The sequence below is a fragment of the Thalassophryne amazonica genome, chromosome 5 (assembly GCF_902500255.1).
Source record: "Thalassophryne amazonica chromosome 5, fThaAma1.1, whole genome shotgun sequence".
Taxonomy (NCBI): domain Eukaryota; kingdom Metazoa; phylum Chordata; class Actinopteri; order Batrachoidiformes; family Batrachoididae; genus Thalassophryne; species Thalassophryne amazonica.
Window position 1 is genome coordinate 123,434,880 of NC_047107.1, and position 10,857 is coordinate 123,445,736.

Here is a 10,857-nt window from a genome sequence, read left to right on the forward strand (position 1 = left end):
AGTTCAGTTCAAAGTCAAAGTTCAAATAATGAAAATATAGTTCAAAACCAAAGTTCAGTTCAGGATCCAGTCTCTGTGTGTAGGATTTCTGTTCTGCACTCCGATAACCAATTACATTAGTCTCAGGACCTTAGCTGTTGAGGTGTTTGGTAAGTGGATTTGTTCACAGAAGGCACCAAATGGTTAAACAGTTCAGTCAGTAGAAAAAACTACTTTTCAGTGCTCACTGTTCCAGAACCGGCGTTGATGGGGTAAACTGTGATTATAGAATATCTGTTGATCACTTAGCAACGTGGAATGGATCAAAGGCTGATTATTTGCAGCTGATTAATGTGAGACGCAGCAGGTGGAAGAACACAGGAAAAATTCAGCAGAAGCATCTAAGTTTAAACACTTACAGTAGATGGAACGTGACCTTGGAATTAACCTGAATGATCCACATTAAACACAGAAGTTAGAACTAGAACTTACACAGTAAAAGACTCCTGGTTGATAACTTAGACATTATTATCCAAAAGCGCAAAGAAGTACATAGACAGTTAGGTTTAGACTGAAACACTCAGAGGAAATAAAGACTACATTAAGTCTGAATGCTTAACTAAGAAAAGACGATTAATTTAGTCCAGAGACCTGGAAGATCCACACGAGTGCTCTCTAAGCCTGGAATACCACGAGAGGAAAAACACGATGAGTCATAAACTGCATCTGGAAGTGGCAGTGGGAAAAAAAACGACTAATTACATTTTGTGCCTGGAAGCGACAGGTGGAAGAAACACGAGGAGTTAGATTCTGCACCTGGAAGCGGCTGTGAAGAAAGACAAAGAATTGTATGCTGCCTGGACATGGAAGCCCACAGTGGAGGAGTTCGACAGTACGCACGAGCGTGAGACTCCAGTCTGAAACAAAAAAAATGAAGAGCTGCAGTAGTGGCGACGGAGCGCCAACCAAAAAGGAGAAAAAAGGTTACCAGCTGAGAGCGATGGTATGGCACAGCTGGCACCCATGGTAACCCGGTTCCGACCAGGAGGAATGTGGAGGTTCTTCTGGAGATGGTGAGGAAGGTGAGGAGAGAATCTGGCCCCGAACCGGACGACGCACCAAGGTTAAATGCAGAACAGTGATGAGCTGCCATCAGATTCAGCTGCGAAGCTCCACTCAGCAGAATGAAAGTCAGCTGTGAGATGTCGCTCTGTCACTCCATGCACTGACTTGACAGATGGGGCGGGGCCCATGACTAACATGACAGGTAGGAGCAGAGTCTATATGTAATCCACAGCTGACACACCTGTGGCCACTTCACCCAGCAGCTCTACCTCAACTTCACCTGGAAACACAGACAGACAAACCAGCAGACCAGGGGCAAACCACAACAATTCATCTTAAAATAAATTACAACTTGGGCATCAAATTCTTGGCTTTTTAAAAATGTATTTACTTAGCCATACGTTGTGCAATTGCAATATGTAAGTCCCTTCGGCTGCTCCCTTGATTTTGCACTTGGGGTCACCGCAGAAAATCTGAGGTGGATCTACATGTTGAATTGACACAAGTTTTACACAACTCCACATTACATGGAGAAATGTGGCAGGGGTGGGGTTTGAGCTAGGAACCTTCTGCACTGAAATGAAGTGCACTAACCACTTGGCCACCACCACTGTTGTACATTGTGCCGTTACAATAATCAGAATAAAAACATTAGTTTAATGAAATAATTAAAAGTCCAATATTGCCAGGACTGGGGCAGAAACTGGATTTTTCACAGTCACAACTGGCATTCATCAGGGATGAGTTCTGATTCCTCCAGTGTTCAGTGCTTGCCTGAACTGGGTATTGAGTAGGGTGGTGGAAACCAGTGGCTTATGATTTTGTTGGCAATGAAGGGTTGACTGACCTTGAATTTGTAGATGATGCTATGATCTTTCTGCAGTCAATGGATACTCTGACTGCAACACTTGAGAAGCTGAGAAAGGAGCCAGCGTGTCTTGGCTTGTCTTGGGTCAAAATATATTGACGATGTATTCATATTGTAGCGACATGCACTTATCTTGTTAAAGAAAATCACTTGGTCTCAGAAGTTGGGAGATGTCCAGGAAGAGTTTATGGAATCATAAATTCACTGGACAGATGTGTTTGGGGCTGCTGATATGTTTGCAGGAGAACAAAGGTCGGAGTCCTTAGAGTCATAGGCCTACCTGTCTTAGTGCATGGTTGTAAAACAGGGATGCCAACTAGTGACCTAATTTTCCTTGGGTACTGTTGGAGTGACATTGTGTCAAATGACTCATTACTTCGAGAGACTCCAAAGAGCAGTATCATTTTTGGCAGTTTGCCAATTTGCACATGGTGTGCATTTCTCTGTGCATGATGGTGAGGTGAGTTGGTGTCTGCCTGGGTGGCTGCCATTCAGGACTCGGAGTGGTTCTATGGTGCGATGGATGCAGCGACTTGTGGCCCCGATGCATGCTCTCAAACTTGACTCAATTGCTGCCACGTTCATGTCTATGGTGACTGCATGCAAACGTTTAAGCACAGCTGCAGTGGTGTCTGTCATAATGAACATATTAGTTGTTCTTGTGAACCTGAGAGTCTGTCTCTTCTTCTTCTTCTTGTGTTTTTCAGGTGTGCGACAGTTAGAAATTATGTGCTGTTTTGGATGCATGTCTGTCTTGGCCAACTACTTTGTGTTCATGACATTCTTCCCTGCATGTGTATCACTGGTCTTGGAGGTAAGCTTTTAGTACTTCATTATCCTATTTCAAATATGCCTCAAATTATATTCGGTGATGCATGTTTGAAAAGACCAATAGAAAATTTTTGCAAAGTTATATATGAGTAGTCTAAATTTGGATACAAGGCTTTTAATGTGCTTGTACTCAGCTGTCCCGTGAGAGCCAAGAAGGCCATCCTATCTGGCGGCTTAGCCACTTCTCGAGAGTGATGGAGGAGGAGGACAACAAACCCAACCCTGTAACCCAGAGGGTGAAAATTATCATGGTAACAACTTGTCATTCTTTGACTATTTAACCACTTTCACATGTGTACCTGAACAATGCAGGACTACCTGGTGCAGGAATGTTACCTCGTTCATACAGGAACATTAGTATAGAGCAACTGCACCTGCAGAGGTCTCCCAACTGTCATCCAAGAGTGCACCTGTTTTGCATGTTTTCCAACTCAGTCGGGGGTATTCAGCCAGTCAAGATCTGGGAAATGCCTGATTTAACTAAAGAGGTGTGGGTGTACAGATGGTGAACATACAGGGTAGGTGCTAGAGGACCAGGTTTGGAGACCCCCTGGTTTAACACATCTGTTACTGTGCAGTGCAGGACCTACCACTTCATTCATCCATTTCCTGCAGTGGGGCAACTTGCTGTCCTCTGAAGAGGCAGGTACTAGCATTGATGAACATGTTCTATATTTTAACAGATTTTTGTTGTGTATGTAGTCTCTGGGCCTTGTGATGGTTCATGCCCACAGCCGTTGGCTCGCTAAGACCTCGCCCATCAACACCACGGCGGGTGTTTCACAGTTTGGTACAGAGTTGGACCATATCTCCCCCAGGAGAATCAAGCCAGAGAAACCCCTCTGGAACTTCTACCTGAACAGGTTAGCCTCTTCTTGACCTATCACTAGCACATAATGGCCATTAGATGTTAAGAAGCATGTCACAACAGCATGGCTCATTGGCACTTTGCTCCATAGGTCACATCACATTGACAAACGAGAATTATTTAATTACTTTCTTCTGAAAAGATTGTTCTGGTAACATAAGCAGTGGTTGTTGCTGATTATCATCAATATGAATATTTGAACAAATGCAAAGAGGAAAGTCTTAGTGGAAAACTGTGAAGGAAAGGTGCATTCTGTTGTCCACCAGTGTATACTTGAAACTTCAAAATATACGCGTATGCATATTAGGGCTGTTCATTTATATAGTGAAAAAATAAAAATTGTGAGAGACTTCAGACCACATGTTGTTTTTGTTCCACTTGGGGTTTTATAGGTGCAGACCAAATATGAACTCACTCAGATAGAGTTAGAGGAAGGAGTAGATTTGGAAATAGTAAAATAAAATTCAAAAAATGCGTCACGATAATGTGCCTCGATTATCGTGATGGCAGCATGAAAAAAAAAAGCGCGAGACTAGGCTGGCCCCGCGACATGGTGTTACATACAGACATACACCACATGGCACAAGCAGTTCATAAAAGTTACATCACGGGCACAGAAAGAATCGTTTGACCTAAATGTCTCTGCAAGTTCAATTTTACCATTAAGACTCAGACTAGAAACAATTAAAGATTTAATCCATAGAGATAGTGTACAGAATGTTAGAACAGTCTTTGGGGGAGGTCCCAGTGATAACAGCGAAAGGGTAAGTTGATCTCTAATCCTGCCATTGGAAGAAGGCAGGGGTGGAGTCTACCCAAAGTTTCAGACAAGGACCAACTGCTATTACGGGGTGGAGGAGGTAGAATTTCAGGCCAGTGACTGCAAACAGTAGTGAGGGGAGTTAGAACTGATATTTCTAAATAATGTACGTTTTCTATTGGTCTTCAGTGGATGACTAAAAGGGGACCTGCTGCTTCTTATTAGAGATACTGCCATTATAGATAAATCTGAGTGACAGCTTTGAAATCTGAGCCTTCCTGGCAGACGTTCTCCTACGCTACATTACTTTTGAGAAATACAGATCCACTGCTGACAGCTAACCCCAGAAAGTCATTGAATGCCAAACCCAGACAATCCCAGATAATGCTGATGTGGACGTTTCAAAATGGAATATACTCTCAGGTTATAACAGCGACATAGACAATATCAAACAAAATAATATCTGATAATCTGTTACTCTTACATAAATATTTTGAATGCTTACGTAATATTTTGCATGAATCTGCATTTGTTTTCCCTCTTCTTCGGCAGGATGATAACCATGGACATCGAGCAGGTGATCACTCTTTGCTTGGCCCTGCTGCTGGCCATCAAGTACATCTTCTTTGAGCATGTGGAGAGGGAGTCTGCACTGTCATTGAAGAACATCATCATGACATTGTCTCCCGCACTGACGGCACGGCAACCTGCTGAAGCGTGCTGCAGGAAGGCGCTTGCTGCTCCTAGAGATCTTCCCTCACCCCAGAGTGTGTTCCTCCCACTACTGGTCAACAAGGAAGAGAGAGGTAGACAGGCAGAATTGACTAGAAGTGAGAAATCACAACAAGGGGACAGAAGTAGAAACTATAAACGAGAGAAAATGCATTAATTTGATAATAAGCTCACAACAAGGTCAATGCTGCATTGAAACATAGAAAAAATGTTGATTTTTACTTGTTTATTGATATTTTGCTTCACTTTGTCTCCTTAGATGAAGTTATCCGGCCCCTGCCGGGTCCAGTTGTTGACCCCCAGCTGAAGAGCTCCGTTGTCAGGGTAGAAGATGGAGAGGTCACATGTCAGGTCAACTGCTCCTCAAATCCCAGAGATCTGGATACATGTCTGGCCATCTTTAAAGACCTGGAGGTAAAAGAGCTGATAACTGTGCTGACATTCCCTCAGCAGGCAGCTCACTTCCCACTTCCTTAAAGTGCTAATTTTGGTTAATGTACCCACCAGATTCACCATTAGAAGCAATTAGAACACCTTTTAAAGAGGAAAAAAATCAGAGTAGATTTTACTCCAGTTTAATAGGGTTAGGGATCTTACAAAATGTTAGTGATACCTGGCTATCTTTGTATTTACCCATTTCGACTTAATTTCTAAGTATTTCTAACGGCACAGTAAAACAGTGTGTCATTATGTGTTGCTCTTACAGTTGGGGCCTCATTTTTTAAGTGATGCTGAAGTGATGCTGCTGGTCAACTTGAAACACATCCCTTCATATAAACTGGAGGAACTGATGGAGAGACCAGAGAGGGGAGTGGCCATAAGAAGGCAGATGATATCGGAAAACCTTCCATTCCCATCTGCGCTGTCCTCATTGCCATACTGTAACTATGACTACTCCAAGGTGAGAACATATATCCAGGACTATCTGCATGTCCTGTGTTCAGTAGGCTGGTTTAAGGTGATTGAGGCCTGCACAGTATCCGTCATTACTTATCAACGTTCCAGACGGTTTGATGTGATATGGACCATTACAACTGCATGAAGTTGTAGAGCCCCATTTTGAGGTTTTATTCCTGCACAGCATGATGCCCTCAGGTTACTATCACAGTCAGCCCCCTAAACCTCACTCCCATCTGTGTCTTGGCACCCGTGTACCCAGTGATGTGCTGTCATGCTAGGTCCCAACATAGACTTTAGCTCATAACCTAAGGTATAGGAGGCGGACTCTCTAATAAGAAAATCAAAACCCAAGACCTCTAGTATTCCTGGCTAGGACATTTCTTGGTGTCAGGAGCTCTTGCTCAGCACACTCCCTGCTGGCTGCAATCACACGGGCACCACAGTGACTCTCAGTCAACTGCAAGATCTCGTTGCATTATGGGAAATGCATGTCTCCCCTCATTTCAAAGGTCTAGCTACCTTCCTTCCAGATATCCCAGATGCATGTACAAAGTGCAGAGTAACAAAATATTTTGATTGTTTTATTGATTTGAAGTGAAGCAGACCTTCATTGTGGTTATATCAAGTATTGATGAATCACAGTTCTTGATGTGATGCCATCTGTGTGATTGAAGTTTATGTGTGTTCAGCTTAGGTTTGCACCCTTACCCTGTACACACTGAAATTCCTCCAGAATCCTTGAGTTATATATTATGCATTGTAGAAGAAGAAATATGTAAATACCTTCCAACTTTTCTTTTCAAACTGGAGAGCCTCTGCCCATCTTTGCTCCTCAGAGGCTTTGCCTTTAGTGGATGCTGCCTTTGTACCAAATTATGATTACAATCACACTTTCAAATTCAATTAATTGGTAAAGTGTGTCCATACATTTGAATGGTAGTATATTTTGACACATGAAATGAAGTTGACTATACAAAACATGAAATTTCCTGGGGTCAAACTGTTTGCAATGAAATAAAAGTCATAGTAAATGTAGTGATCACTGCCTCAGGATTCCCCAGGAAGAGTTGAAGGACTTGGGTGAGGATAGGGAAGTGTGGGGTGAGCTACTTGGTGTGCTGCCAACACTACATGGACCAGGATAACTGGTGGAAAATGAACAAACTAGAAGGACACTAGGTAGAGCACACAGTACCTCTGCCACGCCACATACCAATATCGAAGGATGTGGATTCACAAAAGGGCAATCTAATACATTATGCTATATTCCAGAGTTTAATCCAGATCATCACCAAATTTTAATTGCTTGATCCTGGATATATTTTCCATCATTCCACCAAATTTGGTTCAAATGTGTTCAAAACGTTTTGAGTTATCCTGTTATGGCCCAGTCACATGGCACACAACGATTCCTGAACGAAGGGAAAAAGTAAAAAACGTCACAATTCGTTGAGAAAAAGTGGACGAAAGAGCTTTTATCACCGAACAGTCTGCGAAGCAAGAGCGCAAAAGGGACGAAAGAGGAAATGAACAAAACCAAAGCTCACGATCTCGACGAAACGCGCCTGGAGCCACAGCTGGAGCAGTGTGTGTGTCTGTGTCTCTGCGTTCCAGGACTCGGTGCTGGGACGGAGCTCATAGCACCTGAGTCCTGGAGAAACTGCAAACAGAATCTGTGGAGATCTGTGCGCACGTCAGTGGACCACCTGCTCTGGTTCCTCGTCCAGAACAAAAGAGGGATCATCTCCATCATTATCAGAATCCACACTGTCTGTTGACACGATGCGTGCTCCGTCTTCCTCCAATTAAAAAAAAAGAAAAAAGTGTGCCGTGGTCACTGCTGTATCATAGTATTATGTTCTAAGCCATATATATTTATTTATAACAGAAAATTGTCAAAAGAGAGAATAAATATAAATATGTGTAAAGATGATTGAATATATCAGAGGAGTAAATTAATCAGTGCGTGTGAATGCGTGCATTGACTCACATGTGCGGTTATTTCCACCAGCTGATCACTGATCCACAACGTGAATTCTTCCTTCCAGAACAGCGCTTTATATCATCATTTTGATTCATCTACCTCTTGCCACATGTACAGAAGGACTGGATTGTCATTTCTACACTCATATTGTTATATTTAATAAAAATAATAAGCGCACGCAGCAGCTCCTGCTGCCGCTGATGCTGCATTCAAGTACCGTCGGAAATTACACAACTTTTTTGTTGTTTCAAATTCAACAGTTGCTTGTGGCAAAATAATTAATTATATCCACACAAAAGATTAATTCTGGCCTATGTAATGTGCCTGAGCCCATTGAAGCTGCCCCCCCCACACAGATCAAAAAAATCCAAGCAAGCAGGCTGCTCCAACGTTCAGCTGCTCCAACGAAGTCAAATTAAACAATAACGTTACAAAAACTACACAAACGCTTAAAAAACGTCAAGAACGACAGCAAAACGAGACACAGACGAATTGAGGTTTTCGTTGCCCTTCGTTCAAAATTTTCAACAGTTTAAAAATCCTGACGAAGCGCCCGCTGCAGGAACGAGGCTGCGCGAAGGTTAAATGATGCCAACGACAGTCAACGAAAGTCCAGATTTCTTGTTTTGTCAGGGCTTCGTCACCCTTCGTTAATTGCCGTGTGACTGGATCATTAACAGACAAACAGACAGACATATGCTGGTGAAAACATAACCTCGTGGTGGAGGTAATGAATACATGAATGAATGAATGCATTTGCCATACTGTCCCAACCTTTTCTGATTTGGAATTGTAGATTGGGAGGAGAAAAGCAACTAGCAGATGAGCCTTGATGAGGTTGTGGATATGACATAAAAAGTGTCCATGTGATGTGTGTTATACAACCCCTGGCAAAAATTATGGAATCACCAGCCTCAGAGGATGTTCATTCAGTTGTTTAATTTTGTAGAAAAAAAGCAGATCACAGACATGACACAAAACTAAAGTCATTTCAAATGGCAACTTTCTGGCTTTAAGAAACACTATAAGAAATCAAGAAAAAAAGATTGTGGCAGTCAGTAACGGTTACTTTTTTAGACCAAGCAGAGGAAAAAAATATGGAATCACTCAATTCTGAGGAAAAAATTATGGAATCACCCTGTAAATTTTCATCCCCCAAATTAACACCTGCATCAAATCAGATCTGCTCATTGACATTGACCCTATGCCATGACATTGACCCTATGTGTCTTTTTGCAAGGAATGTTTTTGCAGTTTTTGCTCTATGGCAAGATGCATTATCATCTTGAAAAATGATTTCATCATCCCCAAACATCCTTTCAATTGTCCAAAATATCAACATAAACTTGTGCATTTATTGATGATGTAATGACAGCCATCTCCCCAGTGCCTTTACCTGACATGCAGCCCCATATCATCAATGACTGTGGAAATTTACATGTTCTCTTCAGGCAGTCATCTTTATAAATCTCATTGGAAAGGCACCAAACAAAAGTTCCAGCATCATCACCTTGCCCAATGCAGATTTGAGATTCATCACTGATATGACTTTCATCCAGTCATCCACAGTCCACAATTGCTTTTCCTTAGCCCATTGTAACCTTGTTTTTTTCTGTTTAAGTGTTAATGATGCCTTTCGTTTAGCTTTTCTGTATGTAAATCCCATTTCCTTTAGGCGGTTTCTTACAGTTCGGTCACAGACGTTGACTCCAGTTTCCTCCCATTCGTTCCTCATTTGTTTTGTTGTACATTTTTCGATTTTTGAGACATATTGCTTTAAGTTTTCTGTCTTGATGCTTTGATGTCTTCCTTGGTCTACCAGTATGTTTGCCTTTAACAACCTTCCCATGTTGTTTGTATTTGGTCCAGAGTTTAGACACAGTTGACTGTGAACAACCAACATCTTTTGCAACATTGCGTGATGATTTACCCTCTTAAGAGTTTGATAATCCTCTCCTTTGTTTCAATTGACATCTCTCGTGTTGGAGCCATGATTCATGTCAGTCCACTTGGTGCAACAGCTCTCCAAGGTGTGTTCACTCCTTTTTAGATGCAGACTAAACGAGCAGATCTGATATGATGCAGGTGTTAGTTTTGGGGATGAAAATTTACAGGGTGATTCCATAATTTTTTCCTCAGAATTGAGTGATTCCATATTTTTTTCCCTCTGCTTGGTCTAAAAAAGTAACTGTTACTGACTGCCACAATCTTTTTTTCTTGATTTCTTATAGTGTTTCTTAAAGCCAGAAAGTTGCCATTTGAAATGACTTTAGTTTTGTGTCATGTCTGTGATCTGCTTTTTTTCTACAAAATTAAACAACTGAATGAACATCCTCCAAGGCCGGTGATTCCATAATTTTTGCCAGGGGTTGTATATGCGACTGAACAGTGTGACCAAATGTGCCTGCCTGTACCAGCTTAGATCTTGCGTTACTTTCCATCTTCACTGCTAAGTCACAGGAAATGATTATTTATTACCTCTGCAATAGACACAGACAGGGTGTTTTTTGTAAACAATTGTACTGATCAATCTTTCCAGTGACATCTGCTACAAATCTAAGTTTTTGTGTTAACTGCAACTTCTTTTCTTCCTTGACGGGCACCATATGCTGGTGTGCACTTTTGTGTCCAGTTCAAAATCACCTCAGACAAGCAGAATATGTTTCACAGGTTATGGGCACTTGCTGTGAGAATGTAATTGGTTACATGCCAGTACCAGTGGGTGTGGCTGGACCACTTCATCTGGATGGGAAACAGTTCCAGGTTCCTTTGGCAACCACAGAGGGCTGCTTGGTTGCCAGCACCAACCGTGGATGTCGAGCAATTGCTGTGAGTAGCAGATATGTAGCATATGAAAGGTGTGTGGATGC

At 42.1% G+C, this 10,857-nt stretch overlaps 1 protein-coding gene across 1 annotated transcript in view; it reads left to right on the forward strand.

The window, feature by feature from the left end:
* Nucleotides 1–10,857, forward strand: part of LOC117511248 (3-hydroxy-3-methylglutaryl-coenzyme A reductase-like) — a 39,899-nt gene that overhangs the window by 15,812 nt on the left and 13,230 nt on the right. The window contains exons 7-13 of the mRNA XM_034171253.1: nucleotides 2,620–2,726; nucleotides 2,878–2,994; nucleotides 3,446–3,606; nucleotides 4,924–5,177; nucleotides 5,363–5,517; nucleotides 5,810–6,004; nucleotides 10,658–10,816. Coding sequence (XP_034027144.1) covers nucleotides 2,620–2,726; nucleotides 2,878–2,994; nucleotides 3,446–3,606; nucleotides 4,924–5,177; nucleotides 5,363–5,517; nucleotides 5,810–6,004; nucleotides 10,658–10,816 — 1,148 coding nt within the window. The remainder of the gene's footprint in view (nucleotides 1–2,619; nucleotides 2,727–2,877; nucleotides 2,995–3,445; nucleotides 3,607–4,923; nucleotides 5,178–5,362; nucleotides 5,518–5,809; nucleotides 6,005–10,657; nucleotides 10,817–10,857) is intronic.